The 26,881-nt window shown below is 44.0% G+C and overlaps 1 protein-coding gene across 2 annotated transcripts in view; it reads left to right on the top strand.

Annotated features, from left to right (window-relative positions):
* WEE1 (WEE1 G2 checkpoint kinase) overlaps positions 1-18,287 on the top strand; it is a 34,555-nt gene extending 16,268 nt beyond the window's left edge. For both annotated transcript variants that reach the window (XM_068261123.1, XM_068261124.1), the window contains exons 6-11: positions 2,850-2,996; positions 5,044-5,139; positions 9,270-9,355; positions 11,401-11,571; positions 12,975-13,120; positions 14,239-18,287. In XM_068261123.1, the coding sequence (XP_068117224.1) occupies positions 2,850-2,996; positions 5,044-5,139; positions 9,270-9,355; positions 11,401-11,571; positions 12,975-13,120; positions 14,239-14,392 (800 nt within the window). In that variant the 3' untranslated portion in view covers positions 14,393-18,287. The remainder of the gene's footprint in view (positions 1-2,849; positions 2,997-5,043; positions 5,140-9,269; positions 9,356-11,400; positions 11,572-12,974; positions 13,121-14,238) is intronic.
* The last annotated feature ends 8,594 nt before the right edge of the window (positions 18,288-26,881 follow it).

Here is a 26,881-nt window from a genome sequence, read left to right as displayed (position 1 = left end):
AGTCTTTTAACTAACCTTTTAAGTTAAAGTAACTGAGGCCTACGAATTCAATCATATAATACTTAAATTCTTACTATTGTGACACTTCACCCATGATTGCTGTACAGATGAGTTACTGATGGAGGAAAGGATTAATGGACATTCTGTTGCAAGATGCTGCAAGAAATGTGATAATTGTCCTCCTCGGAGAAAGAATAAATGCCAAGGGACGTTGGTACATATGGTATACCAGTGCTTTCCATAGAAAAATAACATGGAAGAAAGACTAATGTATATGCATTATTTGGCTTTAATGGACTTACGATCCGAACTTAAAAATCTATTTTGTACTCACCTGGGGCTTCTTCCAGCCGTCTCTCGCTGCTGCCCCGGCCCTCGGTGTCACTGCTGGCCGACCGCAAGGATTGCGACCTGCCGGTGGGGTTGGCTCTTCGGCGCAGAAGATCCAACCCCACCAGCAAGTTGCCATCATTGCGGGTGACCAGCAGGGACACCAAAGAGGACCAGGGCAGCGGCAAGGGACGGCTGGAAGAAGCCCCAGGTGATTACAAAATGGATTAAGTTTGCATTGGAAGTCCTTCAACCAACTGATGCCCAACCGTCTAGATTTTTTTTGTGTGCATAAACAGGAGATGACATCACTTTTTACAGCTGCCAGCATCAATTCCAGGGCTGTGGAGTCTGAGTCGAGGTGTCGGAGCAATTTTTGGGTACCTGGAGTCGGTGGTTTCATATACTAAGTCATCGGTTGGTATTTACACCAACTACACATTCCTGGTAAGTATTAGACTAAGGAGTCCGCACAATTCTGGGTACCTGGAGTCGGTGGTTTCATAAACTGAGGAGTTAGATGATTTTTGTACCGACTCCGCAGCCTTGCTCAATTGTCCAGTGGAAAGGGGGCTTGTTTAGTTACAGGGCAGGTGTGGTTTAGAAGCCAGAATCTTTTTTTGTAAAAATCTATTCCTGTAGTTACCATATTTTAAATATATTCCTGTAGTTATTCTCCCCCCCCAAGCTGTCTCTTGCTCTGCCTAGCTGCACTACACTAACCCCTGCTGACCCACCAGCTAAGCTACACTACACTAACCCCTCCTGCCCCACCAGCTAAGCTACACTACACTAACCCCTCCTGCCCCACCAGCTAAGCTACACTAACTCCTGCTGCCCTACCAGCTAGGCTACGGTATACTACCACTGCAACCTTTACCGGAGATTGCTGCCATGCTCCTCTCCCCCCTCGCTCCGGTCCTGATGCGCACACGCTCCTCTTCCCCTCATGTGGCTGCCTGGTGCTATACAGCTCTGGTCCTCTGTTCTTCTTGGTTGGCTCTTACTGGCTGGACAGTGTACTGGTTAAGTGCTCTGCCTCTGACACGGGAGACCTGGGTTTGAATCTTTGCTCATCCTGTTCATAAAGCCATTTAGTACGGAGTCATTGTGCTAGACTCCCTAACATTGCCACTGAGCATGCCTTAGTGGCTGCAGCTCCAGTGCTTTTGAGTTCGAGAGGAGAAAAGCACATTATAAATGTTTTCTCTCCTGATTATTGGTTCCCTGCGTGATACTGCACATCATGCATGACGTGCGCCTTTGGGGTCACGCAAGGAACCACTAATTAGGAAGAAACCGACCAAGTGCGGCTTGAAGTGATTTGTCAAAAATACATTAGCTAAAATATTTAACATTACCAGTAGAAAGAGAATGTGGATAAGCGTTATTCCTCACTGAAGGGAATCACAGCACCAAGACAGAACATACAAAACAGAAGAACCGGCTAACACATTGATGCTGTGGATGCTGAAATGAGCGCCAGCTTATAACCTTTTGATTAAACCCGGAAAAGCTTCCCTATTTGAAGGGTGGAGTAAGCGTGAGAGAGATCAGTCTCCAGAGCGGGCGCAGTGGCCAGCAGCGCTCTGCAACTCAGGAGTCGCACCAAATCGATCTGCCTCCAGCTCTGTGCAATTCCACCACCCCACTAGAGGTGACAGGGCCACGCCCCCTTCATCAGGTTATGCCTCTCAGCCTGCTTGTTATATTTATATTGAGCCAGCTATATGAACTCAGATGACGCATCTAAGGGTAATGCCATCTTGTGGCAAAAAAGGAGAAAGCAGCCCTTAAATACTAATAGCGGTACACTAGACAATTACATTTAAAACTTGTTAGGCCTCTTGCACACTACATGCGATTCCAATTTTAAACAGATTCTGATTTTTAATCCGTCCTGCATGCTGCAGTTTTTCTGTGGTTTTCTTCTTGTGTTGATGGCATCCAGGGAATATCGGAATTGTATATCTCATTTGCAAATCACGTTTCTGATTTGTAGTGTGCAAAAGAGGCTAAATACAAGTGAATGCGTGTATTTGTTCTGTACTTTTTTTTTTTCAGTGATGCATCTTCAGCCCACACTAGGGATGGCCTGGTTATTGCAATCCAGATTGGTTTATTTAGAGGTTCCATGTGCATGAGTTACTACTAGTGTTGAATTGAGCATTATCTTTGCTGTTGTGTATGCAATTTATTGTTAATTATATTTACGGATATACATATATTTACATAGACATATTGATGCTGCATGGATTTGTTTGTTTTTTTCACCATTTTGTCTGTATCACCACAGGCTTGATTTTAGTTTTTTTATAGTAGTCTAGTACCCAATAAAGATTTGATATTTGTGCTTTTAGAAGTTTGTCAACTTTTGGGTGGGAAATTTTTCCAACATACATATATATTTTCTTAGTGATATTTCATGGATCCTCCACAGTTGTAGTTTTCCTGGAAAATGAACTCTCTGCATTGTGTATTGCATTAACTCAAAGGTCATCTTGTTTTATGTTTTGCAGGGGGAAGTCTAGCAGATGCCATTAGTGAAAACTACCGCAATATGCGATACTTCTCCGAGCCAGAACTAAAGGACCTGCTATTACAAGTGGCTAAAGGGCTGAAGTATATCCATTCTATGTCCCTGGTACACATGGACATCAAACCTAGTGAGTTGTAGTGCTTTGCCCTTCTACACTGGTATGGCCTGTATATCTTCTCAGGTTTTATGCCTATTAATTCCCTCACTACCTGCACCATGCCCTTAAAGGAATCGTCAGGCAAAAAAGAAAAAGTTTCACTTACCTGGGGCTTCTACCAGCCTCATGCAACCATCCTGTGCCCTCGTAGTCACTCACTGCTGCTCCAGTCCCCCGCTGCCCGCTATTTTCTTTTTTTTGCCGACATCGAGGTCGAGGGGCCGCATTGCGTACATTTTTACGCATTCCCACTGGTACAGGAACATTAACGCATACATTTTTACGCGTTACTGGTGCAATGCGTACATTTTTACGTGTTACATCGCTGTGTAAAAATGTATGCGTTAATGTTCCTTCACCAGTGGGAATGCGTAAAAATGTACGCAATGCGGGTCGGTAAAACGAAAATAGCTGGCATGGAGGGACTGGAACAGCAGTGAGTGACTACAAGGGCACAGGATGGCTACATTGGGCTGGTAGAAGCCCCAGGTAAGGTGTGTGTTTTTTTTGCCTGACGTTTCCTTTAAAGTAAACCAGAGGCGATGCACCCTCATGTATTTTACCATATATATCAGTGGGAACATTAGAGAAAATGCCTATCCTACCTGATAGCCCTAGGTGAAGGAAATGAGCCCAAAGGCTGGGGAATGTCAGTAACATTCCCAGTCCAGCGATACAAAGGAATTTTTTGACACAACTAGCATTTTGGGGTACGCAGAACGTAAAGGGACATTTTCGTACATGTGGGCTATTTGAGCTGTGCAGGTATTAAAGTGAACCAGAGACAAAGCCCCCTCATGTCCAAAATATGTACAAAAATAATGTCCCGTTACGTTCTGCATACCCCAAAATGCTAGTTGTGTCAAAAAAATTCCTTTGTATCAATGGACTGGGAATGTTAATGACATTCCCCAGCCTTTGGGCTCCTCATTTACTTCACCTAGGGCTATTTATCTTTGCAAGTACCCAAAATGTATTTTAAAACCCAACAAAACAGAACACATGACATTTTGGAAGCCATACAATTAATGTGATTTGGCTTTCAAACTGAAAAATCCCTTACTGTAAGTAGATGTCCTTGCTGTAACTCAGTATACAAATGTAAAGCCCAATCTACACGATACGATTCTTTGTGCGATTCGATTACGATTCTATTTACAATCCGATTAAATCCGACATGTCCGATCGGAATTCGATTCGATTTGCCATTGCAAAACAATGGCAAATCGAAATGAATTGAATCCTGATTGGGGCTGATGGGGCTTTAGACCCCTCCTGCCTGTTTCCTGTTAACAGTAATGAGGTCTTAAAATGGTCAGTCTACTTTGGGCTCTATTCACAATACTTCTCATAAATGTACAGACTAACCAGCAAGCTCATGGTGAACCAGACCTCATTGGAGTGCGTGAGATGCTACAATGGTCCTAAAAGCCCCCTTACTAAAATACTAAGGAAAACAAGTTTGCTTTCTTAAAACGGAGAGAATTTGCGATAATTCAGGTTGGAGTGAGCTTGAGATGTCTCCCACAATGCATCACTGCTGAATATATGCAAATGTCTTTATCATCTAATTGATAAAGCTAACCTTTCAGCACATTTACAAGCAAAATAATCACTCAAAGTAAGTCGTTTCTGATTAACTTCATTTCAATATTCCTTTTCTTGCCTTAATTATATTATGATTTTGCTTTTTGAAAGCTTAAAAATGTAACATAGATAAGGTGAAAACAGGTAAAAGCTTTGTGAGACATGCCCATTGTGTGTTAAGAAGTCTCAGCCTTCTCACATAGACCGTATGGTGGACTGGGGCCCACTAAAAATCGCAATCGCTAAGCACTTTTTGCAGCATTCACCAGAGCTATTTGTAGGTTTTTTTTTTTTTTTTTCTAGTGATTTGTACAGTGATTGCGATTTCCTATTTTGTTTTTGGGCTCTGGGTATTCTGTGCGACTCTGGCCTTGAAGCTTGAGTCAGTTCTGCAGCTCTCATGTCAATACGATTTTGTCTTTAATTTCAGGCAACATTTTTATCTCTCGGACGGTAGTCCCTAACACGTTGATAGAAGAAGCAGACGATGAGGACTGTGGTCCTCAAAGAGTAATGTATAAAATAGGTGAGATGATTAAAGGGGTACCTAAAGTGAAAGAAGTGTCCAGTTTAACTTACCTGTGACTGCTCCCCCTTAGTGCAGTGCTTGCACCTCTGTGACTGCTCCCCCTTAGTGCAGTGCTTGCACCTCTCTGTGACTGCTCTCCCTTAGTGCAGTGCTTGCACCTCTCTGTGACTGCTCTCCCTTAGTGCAGTGCTTGCACCTCTCTGTGACTGCTCTCCCTTAGTGCAGTGCTTGCACCTCTCTGTGACTGCTCTCCCTTAGTGCAGTGCTTGCACCTCTCTGTGACTGCTCTCGCTTAGTGTGCAGTGCTTGCACCTCTCTGTGACTGCTCTCCCTTAGTGCAGTGCTTGCACCTCTGTGACTGCTCTCCCTTAGTGCAGTGCTTGCACCTCTCTGTAACTGCTCTCCCTTAGTGCAGTGCTTGCACCTCTCTGTGACTGCTCCCCCTTAGTGCAGTGCTTGCACCTCTCTGTGACTGCTCTCCCTTAGTGCAGTGCTTGCACCTCTCTGTGACTGCTCCCCCTTAGTGCAGTGCTTGCACCTCTCTGTGACTGCTCCCCCTTAGTGCAGTGCTTGCACCTCTGTGACTGCTCTCCCTTAGTGCAGTGCTTGCACCTCTCTGTGACTACTCCCCCAGTGCAGTGCTTGCACTTCTCTGCAACTGCTCTCCCTTAGTGCAGTGCTTGCACCTCTCTGTGACTACTCCCCCTTAGTGCAGTGCTTGCACCTCTCTGTGACTGCTCTCCCTTAGTGCAGTGCTTGCACCTCTGTGACTGCTCTCCCTTAGTGCAGTGCTTGCACCTCTGTGACTGCTCTCCCTTAGTGCAGTGCTTGCACCTCTCTGTGACTGCTCTCCCTTAGTGCAGTGCTTGCACCTCTCTGTGACTGCTCTCCCTTAGTGCAGTGCTTGCACCTCTCTGTGACTGCTCCCCCTTAGTGCAGTGCTTGCACCTCTCTGTGACTGCTCCCCCTTAGTGCAGTGCTTGCACCTCTGTGACTGCTCTCCCTTAGTGCAGTGCTTGCACCTCTCTGTGACTACTCCCCCAGTGCAGTGCTTGCACCTCTCTGTGACTACTCCCCCTTAGTGCAGTGCTTGCACCTCTCTGTGACTGCTCTCCCTTAGTGCAGTGCTTGGACCTCTCTGACTGCTCTCCCTTAGTGCAGTGCTTGCACCTCTCTGTGATTGCCCCCCTTTAGTGCAGGTCTTGCACCTCTCTGTGACTGCTCTCCCTTAGTGCAGTGCTTGCCTCTCTCTTTGATTGCCCCCCCCCCCCCTTAGTGCAGTGCTTGCACCTCTCTGTGACTGCTCTCCCTTAGTGGAGTGCTTGCACCTCTCTGTGACTGCTCTCCCTTAGTGCAGTGCTTGCACCTCTCTGTGACTCTGTGACTGCTCTCCCTTAGTGCATGCTTGCACCTCTCTGACTACTCTCCCTTAGTGCAGTGCTTGCACCTCTCTGTGGCTGCTCTCCCTTAGTGCAGTGCTTGCACCTCTCTGTGACTGCTCTCCCTTAGTGCAGTGCTTGCACCTCTCTGTGACTGCTCTCCCTTAGTGCAGTGCTTGCACCTCTCTGTGACTGCTCCCCCTTTGTGCAGTGCTTGCACCTCTCTGTGACTGCTCTCCCTTAGTGCAGTGCTTGCACCTCTCTGTGACTGCTCTCCCTTAGTGCATGCTTGCACCTCTCTGACTACTCTCCCTTAGTGCAGTGCTTGCACCTCTCTGTGACTGCTCTCCCTTAGTGCAGTGCTTGCACCTCTCTGTGACTGCTCTCCCTTAGTGCAGTGCTTGCACCTCTCTGTGACTGCTCCCCCTTAGTGCAGTGCTTGCACCTCTCTGTGACTGCTCCCCCTTTGTGCAGTGCTTGCACCTCTCTGTGACTGCTCTCCCTTAGTGCAGTGCTTGCACCTCTCTGTGACTGCTCTCCCTTAGTGCAGTGCTTGCACCTCTATGTGACTGCTCCTCCTTAGTGCAGTGCTTGCACCTCTCTGTGATTGCCCCCCTTAGTGCAGTGCTTGCACCTCTCTGTGACTGCTCTCCCTTCGTGCAGTGCTTGCACCTCTCTGTGACTGCTCTCCCTTAGTGCAGTGCTTGCACCTCTCTGTGACTGCTCTCCCTTAGTGCAGTGCTTGCACCTCTCTGTGACTGCTCCCCCTTAGTGCAGTGCTTGCACCTCTCTGTGACTGCTCCCCCTTAGTGCAGTGCTTGCACCTCTCTGTGACTGCTCTCCCTTAGTGCAGTGCTTGCACCTCTCTGTGACTACTCCCCCAGTGCAGTGCTTGCACTTCTCTGCAACTGCTCTCCCTTAGTGCAGTGCTTGCACCTCTCTGTGACTACTCCCCCTTAGTGCAGTGCTTGCACCTCTCTGTGACTGCTCTCTCCCTTAGTGCAGTGCTTGCACCTCTCTGTGACTGCTCTCCCTTAGTGCAGTGCTTGCACCTCTCTGTGACTGCTCTCCCTTAGTGCAGTGCTTGCACCTCTCTGTGACTGCTCCCCCTTAGTGCAGTGCTTGCACCTCTCTGTGACTGCTCCCCCTTCGTGCAGTGCTTGCACCTCTCTGTGACTGCTCTTCCTTAGTGCAGTGCTTGCACCTCTATGTGACTGCTCCTCCTTAGTGCAGTGCTTGCACCTCTCTGTGATTGCCCCCCTTTAGTGCAGTGCTTGCACCTCTCTGTGACTGCTCTCCCTTAGTGCAGTGCTTGCACCTCTCTGTGACTGCTCCCCCTTAGTGCAGTGCTTGCACCTCTCTGTGACTGCTCTTCCTTAGTGCAGTGCTTGCACCTCTCTGACTGCTCCCCCTTAGTGCAGTGCTTGCACCTCTCTGTGACTGCTCTTCCTTAGTGCAGTGCTTGCACCTCTCTGACTGCTCCCCCTTAGTGCAGTGCTTGCACCTCTCTGTGACTGCTCCCCCTTAGTGCAGTGCTTGCACCTCTCTGTGACTGCTCTCTCCCTTAGTGCAGTGCTTGCACCTCTCTGTGACTGCTCTCCCTTAGTGCAGTGCTTGCACCTCTCTGTGACTGCTCTCCCTTAGTGCAGTGCTTGCACCTCTCTGTGACTGCTCTCCCTTAGTGCAGTGCTTGCACCTCTCTGTGACTGCTCCCCCTTAGTGCAGTGCTTGCACCTCTCTGTGACTGCTCTCTCCCTTAGTGCAGTGCTTGCACCTCTCTGTGACTGCTCTCCCTTAGTGCAGTGCTTGCACCTCTCTGTGACTGCTCTCCCTTAGTGCAGTGCTTGCACCTCTCTGTGACTGCTCCCCCTTAGTGCAGTGCTTGCACCTCTCTGTGACTGCTCTTCCTTAGTGCAGTGCTTGCACCTCTCTGTGACTGCTCCCCCTTAGTGCAGTGCTTGCACCTCTCTGTGACTGCTCCCCCTTAGTGCAGTGCTTGCACCTCTCTGTGACTGCTCTCTCCCTTAGTGCAGTGCTTGCACCTCTCTGTGACTGCTCTCCCTTAGTGCAGTGCTTGCACCTCTCTGTGACTGCTCTCCCTTAGTGCAGTGCTTGCACCTCTCTGTGACTGCTCTCCCTTAGTGCAGTGCTTGCACCTCTCTGTGACTGCTCCCCCTTAGTGCAGTGCTTGCACCTCTCTGTGACTGCTCTCTCCCTTAGTGCAGTGCTTGCACCTCTCTGTGACTGCTCTCTCCCTTAGTGCAGTGCTTGCACCTCTCTGTGACTGCTCTCCCTTAGTGCAGTGCTTGCACCTCTCTGTGACTGCTCTCCCTTAGTGCAGTGCTTGCACCTCTCTGTGACTGCTCTCCCTTAGTGCAGTGCTTGCACCTCTCTGTGACTGCTCCCCCTTAGTGCAGTGCTTGCACCTCTCTGTGACTGCTCTCCCTTAGTGCAGTGCTTGCACCTCTCTGTGACTGCTCTCCCTTAGTGCAGTGCTTGCACCTCTCAGTAATTCGTTTAGGCATTCAAGCTTGGCCCAATGTTGTAATACTGTGTACTTTGGAAGGGCGTCTGTGTTTTTTTTAATTTTTTTTTTATTTTTCTTCTGGGTCAGATTTGACAAAGTGATGTGCCTTGTGGTGTTTACCATTCCCTGGCAATGCCAGTGTATGCAAACGTTTGCCTAGCAACTACTAGTTGCTAGTCCCCTGCAGCAGTGTTGACCATATACTTTTCCCCTTTGCACAGGGGATTTAGGTCATGTGACTCGGATAGCCAGCCCACAGGTGGAAGAAGGGGATTGTCGCTTCCTGGCCAATGAAGTCTTACAAGAGGTGAGCTGATTTTCAATCTTATTGTCCCTTTTTTTTTTTTTTTTTTTTTTGTGTGTAATTTTTATGTATGCATGTATGTGTGTACATATACACCTTTTAGCCCTTTGTCCCCAGTTCTCGATCTGCACACAGATTATACTGTATGCTCTCCCTGTGTTTGCGTGGGTTTCCTCTTGGCACTCTTCTTTCCTTCCACATCCCATAAACATACAGATGAGTTGATTGGCTTCCCCCTAAATTGGCCCTAAACTATGATGGTTGTATGACTACGGTAGGGATTAGATTGTTAGCTCCTCTGAGGGACAGTTAGGGACAAGACCATATACTCTGTACAGCGCTGTGGAAGATGTCAGCGCTATATAAATACTGACTGATAATGTAAAGTGCTGTGTGATAAACAGTAAAGGGCACACATTTTAACCACTTTACCACCACAGGTGCGTATATCTACGCTCCTTTTAACACCCTTTCCCCACCAGGAGTGTAGATATACGCACTCCCGCCGCTGTCCGTGCTCCCGCGCGCTCGTGCATGCCGCCGGAGATCAATGAACAGGAAAAACCGTTCCCATTTGTTGATCTCAGCCCCCCAGCAATGATCGGCTGCTTCTATGAAAAGCAGCGCGATCATTGTGAAAAAAAACTACGCTTACTGGTCGCATGCACAAAAAGTTACTGTGGCCATCTTAAAACTACACCCAAAAGCACTTTTCATATACAAATACATAGTTTTACATTATAAAATTAACTCATTACCTCCCACATTCCCCAATAAAAAAAAAAATACATAGTTACCTTAGGGACTGAACTCTTTAAATATTTGTCAAGAGGGTATAACACTGTTACTTTATAAACTATGGGCTTGTAATTAGGGGGATGGACGCAAAACTAAAAAAATGCACCTTTATTTCCAAATAAAATATTGGCGCCAAACATTGTGATAGGGACATAATTTAAATGATTAATTTATGAATTGGCACACAAATGTCTAAAATACCAAATGCTGTATTTTCCCTCCCGGATTTTTTTTATCGCACTGCTTTTATGAATCGAGGCCATTGTGTAGCTTTGCAGCCCTGGTTTATTTGTATGGATCGGATTTCAGCTGAGTCACTTTATCAGCTTCCCAGCACAAGAAATATTGGCCAATCGGAGAGGAAAAGGTGTGGGAGGGGAAAACGGGAGTAAAAGAAACTTCAGCCAATCAGGCTGCGCTAGTTATGTCTGAGGGGAAAAGGGGAGGAAAGTAAAGAAGAAAAAAAACCAGCATGCTCTGCATCTTCTCTTTTGCGGCAGATGTACCAAATAAGAGCCAGGAGACCTAGTAAATGATATTCCATTGAGAAGAAAATTAAGAATAATTTTCAACTTTTGGATTGCCTGGTTAACATCCTTATTTGTTTACTATATAAAAATAGAGAATTGATTTTATCCCTAACAGTTACTCTTTAAAGAACAAGTTGAGATGGGCAAACAATCAATATTGGTCTGAAAGCACTACAAGTAATTGCCTATGTGTGACAAAATTATTTCTATCAAATAAGCAACACCGCACAAAAATGACATCTGTGGTTGATTTCCAGCAGACATTTCTGTCTAATCATAGGCTTTTGGGAAATTGTGGTGGTGGGGGTTCATATGTAACAATTTCTTTGATATAGAACCTGTTACTATGCTTTTTTTTTTTTTTTTTTTCTTTTCGGCAGCATAGTTTCTTTCAATATTATGAAAAATTTGTCCAGTAAAATCTGATTTTAGAACAAGGTCTTTTCAAATGCAAAATAATTATCCCCTAACATTTGAATCTGTGTGGAAAACCAGTATATTCAAGCCAGATATTATACTTTGTTGCCAGAGAGTTTGTAAAAAAAAAAAAAAAAAAATGAACGAGTTATCAGAAAAGTGTGTTGTGTTCACATTGTAGTAACAGTAGGGTATTGTACCGTGTTAGCCATCAGTAACATCACTGTGTTCACATTGAGTGTTGGTGATGAAATTCTCAATCTCTACATGGTTTTTTTTGACAAACCCCATTCTTCTCTTTAGGACTACTCCCAGCTTCCGAAAGCAGACATATTTGCCCTGGCACTAACCATCTGGTGTGCGGCTGGTACAGATCCCCTGCCATCAAATGGCGACCAATGGCATGAAATCAGGCAAGGCAAGTTGCCGAATGTGCCCCAAGTACTGTCCCAAGATCTGGTAGACCTTATAAAAGTAAGTGCGATCATTTTATGTCTGGATGCTGCATATTACTGGGTTTTCCAAAGATCCATATTTACTAAATGCTAATTGTTATATCAGACATTGGCTTTGTCTTGTGGTGTTCTTGAGTTCAAAGCAGAAGTCAGAGAAAGCAACCTGGCATAGTTGTCTCCGTATGTCTACATTTTAATTGTTAATTTAAACAGTACAAGCCTGTGTAACGGCACTGCATATTACATAGCAGGTCCAGATTACAGCCTAACATAGATGAGAAGTGCAAGCAGTGACAGGTGATTAGAGAGGACCTGCCCTGCTTTCAGGTTTGGTGTAAAGAGTTGCTCTAGCTTGTGAGATTGTTATATATGCTGCAGTGTTCTCCCCAGGCTCTTTTAGCCGGGTGCTCCACCCGGCTAGTTTTGATGAGCACCTGGCTGTCATCTGCTCATCTCCTCCTCTGCTCTAAGCAGAGAAGCGCCAGCCCTACATTCTGTCACCTCACCCCACCCAGCTACTTTTTCATGCCACCCGGCTGGAGAAAATTTCTGGGGAGATTACTGTGCTGGTTTATCAAGTGGAATGGAGTATTGTTAGCCTTGTCAGACCTGTAGATAGCCTGTCGGCCAAATAAACCTGTCTTCTGAGACCACAGCCTGCTGGAGGCTCACACAGGCATGACACTCTTACAAGCTTGTTTTGGGAGTTTGATATTACAGAGCAATGTAGATTCTGGAATACCACTGTAAAATCAGATCTGAGATGAAAAACTAACTATAGCAAGTAACTTGTCTATCCTTATTAAAAGTTTAGATTGTTTACACAGTCAATCTAGCTGCAAACAGCTTCAATGGTATATGATTATTTCTTCCTGTGATACAATGAGAGCAGCAATATTCTGCTTGCCGTCATTACACACAGGCAAGCTGCTCTGCATCTCCAACCCTCAGCCTGTGAAAACTCCACTCCCCACTCATCCTGTCACCGCTCCCTTTCCTCTGAAATCTCTGTATGCTTCAGCAAAAAGCCACCTCCTCTCCAGGCTGAGCTTCCATGAGCACTTGCATCATGAGACGCAGAATGTGTAGGTGCTGAAGGAGCAATTGGGTAGTTTAAAAAAAAAAAAAAAAAAAAAAAAAAAAGCATGGGGGGGCGGGGTAAGACAAACTATATGTAAGGGGCAGAAATATTAAGGCAGCAAACGTTTGTCTCGGATCCACTTTAATAAGGGTTTAATTCTCTTGTCACGGTAGAACATTGGAGGGAAGCTATTGCCATCTCCCGTCTGAAATTGTTTGCCTGACTAGCATTGAAGCCGGATTAGTTGACTGATACTTGTTACCCTGAGATGATTGTTTACTTCATTGTTTTCTTTATGGAGTCACTGTCCCTCTCTGACACTTGGCTGTCTGTCCTTCCAGCTGATGATCTCCCCGGATCCAGGGAAAAGGCCGTCCTCTGTGGCGCTAATCAAACATTCGGTGCTCCTGTCCACGGCCCGCAAAAGTGCAGACCAGCTTCGGATAGAACTAAACGCGGAAAAGTTTAAAAATGCCCTTCTTCAAAAGTAAGTGTATTCAATTACAGACAGAGAAGAGTCTTCTTAGTCCATGCCTGCCACTAGTTACAAGCTGGGGAAGCAGGAATGTTGGGTGCTGGAGGAGCTGTGGAAGTTTGGGCACCGCCATAGGTGCCCATACTAATTGGCTTCTACAGAAGCTTTTGTTGCCATGTTTGTCCCCTGTGCAAACCAGGGCTGAGGAGTCTGAGTCGGAGCAGTTATTGGATACCTGGAGTCGGTTTCATAATTTTTATACCAACTCTAAAGCCCTGGTAAGTATTAGACTAAACAGTTGGAGCAATTTTTGGTACCTGGAGTTTGAGTCGGGTTTCATAAATTGAGGAATCGGATATTTTTTTTTTTTTTTTTTTTGTACCCACTCCACAGCCCTGATGCAAACTGCAGCTAGAAAAAGTGGTGGATGTAGGTGTGTGTGGACGGTTAAGGTTAGGTAGCGGTGGGGTTGGGGTTCCTTAAAGTGAACCTCCAGACTAAAAATCGACTCAGCAGCACTGAAAAGTCCTGGTGTTTCTTTAACAGATTCACAGCATCAGAACTTTGTTTCTCTTATACAAGCCTCATTTTTAGCTGCACAGAAGAAAACTGCCCGGGCATTTTTCCCCTGATGCTGTGCAAAGTATTATGGGATTTCTGATGTTGTGGTTCTCGTTCTGCTGTTTTGGTGCAAATTTTTTTTATTTTTTTTTTTTGACATTTTGAATTTGACATTTGAAGCCTAGCGCATGCAACTGGGAGGGGTTATCAGGACAAAGGACAGTTGGAACTGTGTCTTATGCGCCTTGTCACCTCCTTTCAACCAAAAAGATGGCTGCCCCATGACAAAGATGGCAGCCCCCATGAATCATAAACATTTGCCTGTTCTTTTAAAACGGGGTCGGTAAGAGATTATATTACCTATCTATTCTAATTAACATAACTAATGTAACTTAATAACGGTATGCGATTGTGGCAAGGTACCTATATCTATGCCCCTGGAACCATTTAATAGCCACCAGCAGGGTGTAAATATATTGCCTCTGCTGCAGTAAGTATTTAAGTGCTGTAACCTTTTACATTTAATGCAATGTGTTGAACTGTTTCTTGCTTCTGTCCACTTTTTCTAGAGAACTAAAGAAAGCACAGATGGCAAAAGCCGTAGCAGAGGAGCGGGCGGCGTTTCCTGACCGGGTGACCACGCGATCCACAACACAGAACGGCCGGACTGCCAGACTTATAGGAAAGAAGATGAACCGTTCTGTCAGCCTTACAATATATTGACCGCAATATAAACAGTTGAGCTGTGGACTGCTTTCTAGTTTAAAGAAAACATTTTTAACGAGCCTTGCTACTTGTTTTAGCTGAAGATGTTGAGCTGGAGGAACGTTCCTGAGAGTTGGATTTAATACATTTTCCAGTTTTGGCATACTATGGTTTTTCTGACCGTAGAGACTCCAGCATCTACAGTTTTAGGCACCACATCCGACGTGGCATCAGAATCCTTCCGTGTTCCATTCTGGTTGACGTTCCGTGCCACACGTTTGGCATCTCCAGTGGCGATGTGGTTCTCAATAGTGTTTTATGTCCCTCTAGGACCTTGCATGTTAGCCTCTGTGGGGGTAAGGTAGTTCTTCAAAATCAAGATAAACACATTGTGCCCAGAGTTTGCGCTCCTTCGATGGATGCCCTGAGAATTGGCACCTGTCTTTATACAATGTGACTCTTTCGGATATTACTGTAGTTGGTTACCGGTTTTCTTTCTCTTAGTTGAAATTCAACAGATTGTACTAATACGGTATTTCAGTTGTTTTTATGTAAATGTGTATATTCTGGCTTTGCGTCAGGTTACAAATATAGGGGGACTTTAGAGAGAGGGAAATGTAGAATACAAAGTTAGTTTTTTTTGTACCTTGGTACATTTTTATTTTATTTTTTTTATTTTTTTTGCTTGTATATTCAACTTTGAGCACTTTCTCAGCCACCAGGTGAATCGATGGAAGGAACTTTCGCGATTTTTCCCATGTGAATTTTGCTGCTATTTTAGGTTTTGTGAGTGTGTTTTGTATTTTTGCTGTACAAATTGTAGCATTAAACAATCATTGCTGGTAACCCTTTTTAAGCTATGCCCCTCCCCCACTCCCTCTTAAAGATTATGTCAGTTCACCAATAGGCCAAGGCCATGTCCCCCAACCCCTCCTTATATCCCAGATTGATGATGCACCTTTTTGTATTCCTGTTTGTACTGGCAAAGATTGTTGTATGTCTTGTTTGTCTCTTGAAAGTGTTCCACCCCCCCCCCCCCCCCCCCCAATTTTCTTCTAAGGCTAATGGTGATGGCGGTAGGATTCAGATAATTCAGACTTATTTAGATTTAAAGGGAACTAAGCACCCTTTCTTTCACTGGAATTTATCCTGGCTTTTAATAGATATGAGCTGCCATGTGTGTCCCCCCCCCCCCTCCCTTTCTTGCCTTACTTATTTACAGAAGTAACAGAGGCTATTAAAGTACCCAGCAAGCTGTCTTCACACTTGCCCTCTAGATAGTGGATGGATAGTGTACTGGTTAAGGGCTCTGACAAAGGCGACCAGAGTTGTAATCTCTGCTCTCCCTGTTCATTAAGTCAGCACCTATTCAGTAGGAGACCTTGGGCAAGACTCCCGAACACTGCTACTGCATGTAGAGCGTGCCCTAGTGGCTGCAGCTCTGGCGCTTTGAGTCCACCAGGAGAAAAGCGCGATCTATATGTTCTGTGTGTGTCAGATAAGCTCTTTGAAGAAATTGTACTAATTACCCACCCCCTCTGTTGATGAAGTGGTATTATTTACTTCTTGCTAATGAGTACAATAAAACAATCAGCTGCCTGAAATCTCTGCAGAGGAGTTGGACGGACAGGCCTGCTGAAGTAGGCTAATAAAACTTAATTTCTAAACTTTGAATGTTAAAAGGTAAATTGAAAGTTTAATAATGAGACAAACTGTTGGCATGCATTTTTCTTGTGCTACTGAGATGCCCTGGGTGCTAAAAAATGGTGCTTGGTTCACTTTAAAGTGAACCAGAGACGAAGCACCCTTGTGTATTTTACCATGGAAATCAGTGGGAACATTAGAGAAAACACTTACCATGCTCTCTGTTCCATCCTCACTGCTAAAAGTGTCTGTTATCTAGCTGAGATAAGAATCCCGGACTGAGCATTGAGTCTGGCTTTGCTATAATGACTCAGCTATAATGATTCCTGAGCAAAGCCAGCAGGGGGCAGGCTTGGACTTGAAGACAGCAAAGAACACAGTCTCAGCTATAATTATTCTGTAGCAAAGCCAGACCGACTGCTTAGTCGGGATTCTTATCTTAGAGGTGATAACAGGCAAATTAAACAGAGAACAATGTAACAAAGAGCAGATTAGGTGTTTACTGTCATGTTCCCACTGATTTATAAGGTAAAATACATGAGGTTGCTTCATCTCTGGTTCTCTTTAAAGCAAATCCTGTAGTGAAATTTTTTTTTTTTTTTTTTAAAAGACTCTGGATCTGTCTTGCCTGTCCATTCTCGGTGTCCTTGTACCAACACTGTACCTGGTTTGAATTTGCTGCCTTCAGTATCCCTTGGAAGATTTCCGAAACACTTATTTCCCAGGGCTTCTGAAGACAGGTAGCTCGGTACTGCGCATGTACTTGTGCGCATTCAGGCGTGTGCAGTACCGAGCTGCCCATCCTTGGAAGCACTCAGACACAAGCACTTCTGAGGATCTCCGAAAGAGTCTTCGGCCAGTTGGTCCAATAACTGCAATGGAGGTGACAGTGCGGGAATAAGGGGACTGAGTGAGGACCGGAGAAAGCTCTATAGGATCCAGAGCCTACCCTCTCCATAGGCAACTACTTTTCCCCCCTCCTCTTCGCTTCTGTATTACTTAAATGCTTTTTGTATGAAGCTGTGAACTTGGCCAGTCAAATTAAAGCAATCCTGTTAGAAGCAAGTAAAACATACCAAAGTAAAGGAAAGCCCATGGATGGATGCTCCCAAGGCTTCCTGTGTACTCATGGCCCTTACTGCTGCTGGTTGGGACCCACTTCACCGCTTCCATCCTTGCACAAGCACATCCATAATGCACATGGAGAAGTACAGCCCGTGCAGTACCACAAAGCTGTGCATGAGCAGGTTTATGCTACTGCACAGGCACAAAACTGTACTCCCACATGTGCACAAAGGGGTTAAGAGGCACCCAAAAGTAGATAAAAACCAGCTAAAATAGAGGCGGCTTACCTCTATAAGTTCATCTGAATTGTAATAAGCACAGGCAATGCTTTTTTATGGGCCTGCACCCACTTCCTCATGCCAAATAAAGTGCCAGTAGTGTGTCAGAGGTGCTCTGTACTTGGCTCTTGGTGGAGCACCCGGCTAAAAGAGCCTGGGGAGAACACTGACTTTTTATTGCGAAAATGAAGCATTTTTGCAGAATCTTTTTGATGTATATAATTGTCAGCCAGACAATTGGAATATTTTTTTTAAGGAAATAAAGATAACTGCTTCCGTACTCCTCATTTCAGGGTGACTGTAATAGTAGGTACACGTGATACAATTTTTCTGTCGGATTTACCTGCCAGATGGATTTTTTTTTTTTTAACATGTTCGATCTTAATTTTGATCACTTTTCCAATCAATTTTCTGTTAATTTCTATGAAAATCGATCGAAATTATGATCGGACATGTTGGAAAAATCGATCTGGCAGGTAAATCTAACAGAAAATTGTATTGTGTGTACCTAGTATTATATACTGATTGATCTGTCCTTGTATCAGACGTTAATACAATAGATGTAAATTGCTTATGATGTTTCTGTTGAAACATGTTAATCTTAAGAATTCTCACCTGCGAAAGTGTTAAACCTTCTCTCTCCAAGCCATCTGGTTCACTATTGACTATTGTCATTTGAGCTGTAATGTAGATAACTTATCGATCAAGTCACTATAGATCTCTTCCTGAGAGAACCTAGTTATTGACGATTTTAAACTTTGCAATTAAATGACCTAGCGTGAAATTCACTTTTCCCACTCTGCATTGTCATTTATGCTAGAGCTAGACTGTTGCCTGACATAAGTGAATCTGACTATAAATGTCTGCATATTTCTTCACCTCATTAGAATTGAAGAAATCTCTTCTAATAAAACATTTTACAAAAAGTGTCCGGTTTAAAACCTACTTTTTCTTTGGATAGACTTATCCAGAAGTTTAAACAAACCATTTCCAGACCCTCAGAAGTTGGTTAGGGAAATGGCTTTGGCCTGTTAAGTGGTGAGAGTGGTGTGGCTTAATAGTAGAGGCGGAGCTTAGCAAACTGCAGCAGGAGATCCTGTTTCACACAAAATGAGAGGTTTAATCAAGGTGCTGTGTTGTCTGAAGATTCTGCAGTATCCAAGTTGTGCTATATTAAAAGAAAATTGTTTTAATTGGGCACCTTTGTGTTCTGGAAGCCTTTTCTTAGTAGTAAATTACTTACTATGAGGGATTTGGTGAATTGCGCTAGTGATAAAATGTCTACCAGCCCACAAAAGGCCAATAACTTCAGTAACTTTTTTCTTAATCTTTACAATTAAGCTGCCAACCCCACTTTAACCTCCTTAGCGGTATGCCCGACACTGTTTCGGCATACCGCTCTGTGGCCCCAGGAGTCCCTCATAATTGTCGCAAATGACTGTAAAGCCTTTAGCAAGCACTAGGCTAGCTAGTAAAAGTATCGGGCACCCGCTGCTCCCCTGCGATCCCCCCGTTTATACATTTCTCCCCCAGCCTCCCTGCACAGCTCCGTTCTCTCTATGGGGAGGATCGGGTTTGCGCATGACGTCATGTATGATCCTCCCTATAGAGAAGACTGGAGCTGTCTGGGGAGGCTGCGCCGATCGCTGGATCCAGGCTGAGTAATGTATAAACGGGGGAGCAGCAGGGATCGGAGGGTGCCAGACACTTCTACTAGCTAGCCTAGTGATGGCTATAGGCTTTAGTCATTTGGGACAAATATTTAATTATTGGGCAAAAAGTAAAAAAACCTCCTGAGCGGCGTAACGCTCAGGAGGTTAAGCCCAACTGTAACCCACCACTTCTTCCTGACAAAGCAGGTGATATTGCATATTGGCTATGCAGACCCTATTACTGCTTCAGACCACCGTCCGTTGTTGGTTTGACCTGAAACCCACTGTGTGGGCCACCAGTTTGGTTAATCCAGTAGATGAACACTATAACCTGCAATAATGTAAGGTACAAACACCTACATGGAAAAGTAAGAAGAAATTGAGGAGACCTTATTTGTATAAGTAACGGAATTAAGGTAGCCATACATCTAGCCATTTTAGGGATCGACTTTATTGGACAATCAACTACAGTGCAATTGATCGAAAGTCGATCAACTAGTGGCACACACACTACAGTGAGATCCTACGTGATTCACTTTCAGTAATCGATGTGAACGATATGCCTCTATGCAATGAATCCAAAAATCGACTAGTTGACGATGGAAATCATGTGATGAACAGTAGCCGGTTCCTTTGACCGACCAATATTTTCTATCCTACTCGATCAACAAATCAACGTGATTCACCCAGACATTGGTCACTTATTGTTGAGCGTCCATACTGGAGCACACTGTTCTCTCTCAATTGGATAAAATTATTGAATCTGTTGGTTCATATGGCAGCCAAATCGCTAGATCTATGGCTACATTTAGTCTCTTGAAAATGAAGTTGTGAGACTTAGTATCCCTGAGTTGGGGACACAACCATTGAATGAAGCCCATGGTGGTCTAGAGTCCCACTTCCATTTCTATTTTGATTCTGGAATCAGAATCCTCCTGGCCAAAACTTTAAAATGTATAACCTGTGGGAGAAAAGACTCCTCAAGGGTGCTTTTGCTCATCTCTTCTCTGGAGGTTTGAATGCAAGATGGCTGCCAGTCCGTTTCCTTTTTTAATTTTATGGCACAGCTTTGATTGACATGGCTGCTACCCAGTGAGCAGAGCAGTGACTAGTAGGAGGAAATACACTTCAGACTTCACAGGATCCTGTAGTTGTTTGGTACATTTAAGCTGCAATACATTTCTATAAAATTACCATATAACTTGCCCCAGTGAATTCATAATCAGTTTACCTGTAAAAAGTGCCATGAGGTTTTTTTTTGGGGGGGGGGGGGGGGGGGGGGTTCAGGTGGGTTCTCCAACCACAGCTATAGTCACCTTTTCTCTGTCTAAAATGAACGCCCTGCATTTCCTGACATTAATTTTAGATGTTTAGAAGCTGCTTTCTGTTGTCATGTGACTATTTTTACAGGAAGTTGCCAGGCCAGATGCATCCTGAGAGAGTTGGTATTATCAAGGTTCTCTCCCAGCTGTGGCCAAATAATTATGCCTACAGAATGTAGCTGTTTATTTCTGTAGGCATAATCATGTGGCCAAGGAAAAGGAAGGGTTTAAGCTTCATTTGTGACTTGAACAATTCTGTATATTACAAGAGGTACTAGACTTTCATTTTAGACCTTTTTATGTGGTGATTGTGGCTCTTGCTTTAAAAGGAACCCAAGGTGAGAGACCTATGGAGGCAGCCATATTTCCTTTTAAGTCATGCCAGTTGCCTGGCAGACCTGCTGATCTTTCTAGTCACACACCTGAAATAACCATGTAGGTAATCCAGTCAGATTTGTGTCAGAATCACCTGGTCTGCAGGCTTGTTCAGGGTCTATGGCTAAAAGTATTATCCAAAATTTACTTCCAGGTCACTTTTTCTTGTCCCAGTATCCCTTGATAGACAGGACCATTTCATATGATTTGGCACCCTTTGGGTGTCCACACCTGCATGTTGTTTGGAAGAAGAGAGCCTCTCTGGCCAGTTGGAGGCGGGGCAATGATGGGATAGATCACTTTCTTTATGTAGGGTTTGGAGTATCCTGAAAGTCACCAAGCACCAGACCTTGTCCTGTGTGTGTGTGTGTGTATATATGTGTGTTATATATGATTATGTAATATGCTCCCTATAAACTGAACTTTGTAAATTGTAAATAGTTTCCTGTTGCCTTTTTACTTTAGTGTTGATGCTTCAGTTCCACTGTCAGGATTTCTATTGTCCATATTTTCCATTAAACAGTCAATTTACCATCTGTCTGCTGTTTTCTTTCGTTACAATAGGGGAGGTGGGGGATGCCTTAATATTGTTAGCTTATCTCAACTGGAGTGAAAAACTATTGTATCCATATACCGTATTTTCGCCTTATAACACACAAAAAAATCCCTGCGACTTTTGGATCCATTGCAAAAAAATGACGTATGCATGATCGCACTGTGAACACATAGGAAAATTTTTTGGTACGGCTTAGAAGGTGAAAAATACGGTATATTAAGTATTTCCTGGTACAGAGCCCCATATTTTTATATTTTAAGGAATTCAGTTTAATACACAAACACTGGAATCTGCTGCTATTCTTCTAAGCTTTTATACAGAGTTCTATTGAACTTTTTCCTGTTGTCAGCAATATTTGTCACAGCCACAAACGTTTTATGATCTCTTATTTGATGGCTTATAACTTGCAGTTCAGCTTGGACTGCAGCCCTGGTTGATACTGTACTAGAGAAAGGGAACACAGACAAGTTCAAAGTAGGACTAGTACTACAGTATTGTAAACTCCTTATTGTAAACTCCATGGGACCATGAAGGTGGATAAATTATATCAGAAATTGTCCTAGAAACGGCCCAGCATGCCCTAGTACACCCCACCTCAAACTAACAAGGTTTCACCTGGGAACACTCACCAATGTACTCTGGTTGGGAAGGCAGTGTGCTGTCGTTTTTACTGCTTACATTGATGGACATTGGAAGCACCTTGAGGGCCACATAAAATGGCAAGAAAGGCCGCACTCGGCCCGCGGCCCTTGTGCTCTCGTTTGTGAATTCTGGATATGTTAATATGATCTCTGCAGTAAATATATCAACCAAATGGAGTGGAGCAGCACTCGGGTGTCAGAAGTGGGCCGCTTTCCAGCTTGGTGCCAATACAGTACCCTCCTCTGTAAAGTGTATTTTAATCAGTTTCTAATAAAAGTGGATGTTTTAATGGAGTTTTGCCCGATCCCTTCTGGTGAAGAGCTTTGATAAAAATTTTAAATTTCAAGCCAACAGTTGCTTATACTGCCTTTGCTAGATCTCTAACCATCTAGCTGGAACAGCTAGCGATAAACCTTTTGCGGATACACCTGGAGAGACTAGCCTACAATCATCCACGAGATAAGCAACAGCATAATAACCTTTAAAGAAAAACATAAATAAACAATAAATTTGCGCTGTCTACTCCCTGCTTTCATGGAAGCAGACAGGGTTAACATACTGTTTACAAATTAGCTGCTCTACTGAGGCTGCTGAAATTCCTGAACTGACAGCTGAGTGATCAAATTACACTTGTGATTAGTTACACATGAGGGGGAATTAGGCTAAACTCTCTAAATACATACAGGGTGTATTTATCTATGTTTTCCTTTTGTCCTGTGCAAGAGTTCAGGTCCACTTTAAAGGAAACCAGAGATAATCAAAAGTAAAAGTTGTTTTTTTATACATCTACTTCCAATTTATTGCCCTGTCCTTTGTCTGGCTTCACACTATGGTTACTGCCAGCTGGCAGTAGTGAGACTAGTTGACATTGTTGAGGACTTAAAGTGAACCTCCGGACTAAAAATCTACTCAGCAGAACTGAAAAGCATTGGTGTGTAACAGTTTCACAGCATCAGAACTTTTTTTCTTACCAAAGCATAATTTTTAGCTGCATTTTTAGCTAAGATCCACTCATCAAAGAAAAAAAGCCAGGGCATTTTTTTACTGATGCTGTGCAGAGCATGATGGGATTTCCTATGTTGTTCACGTTGCCTAGCAACTGGGAGAGGTGCTCAGGACAAGGGACAATGGAAATGTCTCATGCTCCCTGTCACCGCCTTTTAACCAAAAAGATGGCTGCCATCATGAAATCAAACATTTGCCTGTTCTTTTAAAACAGTGTGGGTAAGAGATTATATTACCTATCTATCTTAACATAACTAATGTAACTTAATGACAGTATGTTTGTTTAGGCTGGAGTTCCTCTTTAATTTCCCAATGTTATTAAACTTTCTCCATGATAACATGGGGTTTCTTGGGCTAACTGACACTAATGAAGTGTGGATACTATAACCCTGTGCTTAAAGAGACTTGGATATGAAATAAATGCAAGATTTTTTTTAAATTTTTTTTTTTACTTACCCAGGGCTATTGTGGCTGCTTACCCAGGGCTCCCTCCAGCCCCATAAGCACGGATGCGTTCTTCGCCGTCCTCCCACGGTCCTCGTCTCCCGTTCAGCCGTGATCAGTCCCGGTAACAGGCTCAGTCGCGTCCAGTCTGGGTCTTCTGTCAATGCGCGGACTTACTGAGCATGCGCAGTAGAACTGGACTGCCGCGACTAAGATCGTTACCGGGCCTGATCGCGACAGAACAGGACACCACGGGAGGACGGCGAGGGAAATATCCGTGCTTATGGGGCTGGAGGAAGCCCCGGGTAAGTAAAAAAAAACAGCAAGGGCCAGAGACTTTATGGTCTGAAAACTGGGATCACAGATGTCACGCCGCACTGAGTGGTGGTAATTTTTTTGTGAGGGATTGCAGCACATTTATACCCGTGGCTGATTTGAATATTTTATCCTACTTCCTGTCAAAATTGGGATGGAGATGTTGTCTCTGATGTATGCTGTCCTGTTGTCGATTCCTGGAAAAGTCCTTACTGGTATGCAGTTACAGTACTGCCCATAATTAATCATACCCCTGGAAAATTTTGACTTGCTTTTATTCAACCAGCAAGTCATTTTTTTGATGGGAAATGATATGGGTGTCTCCCAAAAGATAAGACAATGTACAAAAGGCATTATTGTGGGGGGGGGGGGGGGGGGGACTAATCTCCGCTTTTATTTACATTTGAGCAAAAAGTGTCCAGTCCAAAATTATTCATACCCTTAAAGGGAAGGTTCAGGGAGGGTGGAGAAAAAATAAAAATCAATTTCCACTTACCTGGGGCTTCCTCCCCCCAGGCAGGAGGTGCCCTCGCCGCCGCTCCGCAGGCTCCTGGTGGTCTCTGGTGGCCGATCCGACCTGGCCAGGCCGGCTGCCAGGTCGGGCTCTTCTGCGCTCCAAGTCCTGGCACTTCTGCGTCCCACGCCGGCGCTCTGACGTCATCGGACGTACGCCGGGCTGTACTGCGCATGCGCAGTAGTTCTCCACCCTCCCTGAACCTTTCCTTTAACAAACTGTCAGTCTGTAGGAAAATCCAAAGTTCTATAACATTCCAAATAGTCCAAGCCGTTCTAAAGCATCCTAATTACTTTAATTGGGAACAGCTGTTTTAATCAAACCAACAAGTGAAAAACAGCATCTCTCTGCAGTTGGTTAGTGGACAGTCATGGCTAGTGCTTCATACACACTTGAGATAAGTCTTTGGAAAAGGCAAGATCACAGACCAAATTTTACCCCATTCCATGAAGTATGAGAGCCATACTCTACACAGTCTATTCTATGGAGATGAACTCCCCATCAGATAAAATCTTTGCAAGATGCTGCACACAAAGATGCCCGTACACACTCAAAAGATCATTATCTGCAAAATATATGTTCCTGCAAAATATCCATTCCTGCAAAATGCATTCATAGTCTATGAGATCTGCAGATCATCATACACTCCTTGTTTAGCAGACTTCATCTGCATATCTGGCAATCATCTGCAGATCTGAAAATCTATCCTGGTGGATCTGATCTGCAGATGTTCTGCAGATGATTGTCTGTTAAACCAAGTGTGTATGAGGATCTGCAGATATCATAGACTATGAATGCATTTTGCAGGAATGGATCTTTAGCAGGAACAGATCTTTTGCAGATAATGATCTTTTGAATGTGTGCAGCATCTTTGTGTGCAGCATCCTGCAAAGATTTTATTTGATGGGCAGTGCAGCTCCATAGAATAGACTGTGTAGAGTATGGCTCTCATACTACATGGAAGGGGGTAAAATTGGTCTGTGAGCTTGCCTTTTCCAAAGACTTTTATCTCAAGTGTGTATGAAGCATAAGACAAAGGAGCTCAGTGAGGACCTGCAGCTGTGTATTGTGGCTGCTCACAAGTCAGGAAAGGGCTACTTGGCCATTTCTAAATATTTTCAAGTTCCAATGGCTCCAGTGCAAAGTTGTATTAAAAAATACAAGATGATCTGCACTGTGGAAAATCTCAGAGGACAGATGGAAGCCAAAAGTGACACCTGTGCTGGCCAGGAGGATAGGGAGAGAGGTAAAAAAAAAATATCCAAGAATCACCACCAAGGCCATCCTGGTGAATCTGGGCTCTGCTGGTGCCAATGTCTCAAAGCAGACAATCCAGGGAACACTGCACACTGCTGGGTTCCATGGATGGACACCAAGGAGTATGCCATTTCTCCAGATAAGGCACACAAAAGCTTGCTTGGCCTTTGCAAATGCTCATCTGGACAAAGAAGTCTTCTGTGTTATGGTCAGAGTAAACAAAATTTGAATTGGTTGGTCACACAATGATGTTTCCTTCATTTGGCATAAAAAAGAAGCCTTCAACCCAAATAACACCATACCATGTCCACTGTCAAATATGGTGGTGGGAACCTAATTCTTTGGGGGTGTTTTTCAGCCACTGGACCAGGGAACCTAATCACAGTAAACGGAGTCATGAAAACAGAGTAATACATAAGGATTCTCGACAACAACATTAGGCAGTCTGCAGAGAAACGTGGCCTTGGGCACCAGTGGACATTTCAGCATGACAATGACCCAAAACACAGCAAAAGTGGTCAAGAAATGGTTAGCATTATTTGGAAATGAAAAAAGAAATGGTTAGCAGACATCAACATTAACGTTTTGGAGTGGTCCAGCCAGGTCCTGACTGGAATCCAATTGAGAATCTGTGGAGGGAGCTAAAGATCAGGGTGATGGTAAGAAGACCCTCCAACATAAAAGATTTGGAGCTCATTGCTAAAGATGAATGGACAAAAATACCTGTGGAGCTCATCTGCATTTATAGGAAGCGTTTGATTGCTGTAATAGCCAATAAAGGCTTTTCTATTGATTATTGAGAAGGTTATGAATAATTTTGGACTGGACACTTTTTGCTCAAATGTAAATAAAAGCTGAGAAATGTTTATTTTCCCACAATAATGGCTCTTGTACATCATCTTATCTTTTGGGAGACACCTGTGCCATTTCCCATTAAAAAAATACTTGCTGGTTGAATAGAAGGACCTCTGTCACGAAAATCTTAAAATTTAAAATATATGTAAACATATACAATTAAGAAGTATGTTTCATCCAGAGTAAAATGAGCCATAAATTACTTTTCTCCTATGTTGCTGTCACTCATAGTAGGTAGTAGAAATCTGACAGAACCGACAGGTTTTGGACTAGCCCATCTCCTCATGGGGGGTCACGGATTTCTTTATTTTCAAAATGCACTTAATGAATGGCCGTTGCTCTGTTCAACTGCCAGAAAAAAATTGTACGGTGAGTAGGGAGGCTGGTCAGCATCTTTGTATAAATCTTTTTCAGGGAGTGTCTTTATAAAGAAATAAAGGCCATACTGAGAATCCCCAATGGAGATATGAACTAGCCCAAAACCTGTCGATAATGTCAGATTTCTTCTACTTACTGTAAGTGACAGCAACATAGGAGAGAAATAATTTATGGCTCATTTTACTCAGAAACAAACATACTTCTT

This window comes from Hyperolius riggenbachi, chromosome 11 (genome assembly GCF_040937935.1).
Source record: "Hyperolius riggenbachi isolate aHypRig1 chromosome 11, aHypRig1.pri, whole genome shotgun sequence".
NCBI classification, from domain to species: domain Eukaryota; kingdom Metazoa; phylum Chordata; class Amphibia; order Anura; family Hyperoliidae; genus Hyperolius; species Hyperolius riggenbachi.
This window is presented reverse-complemented; position numbering and strand designations above follow the sequence as displayed.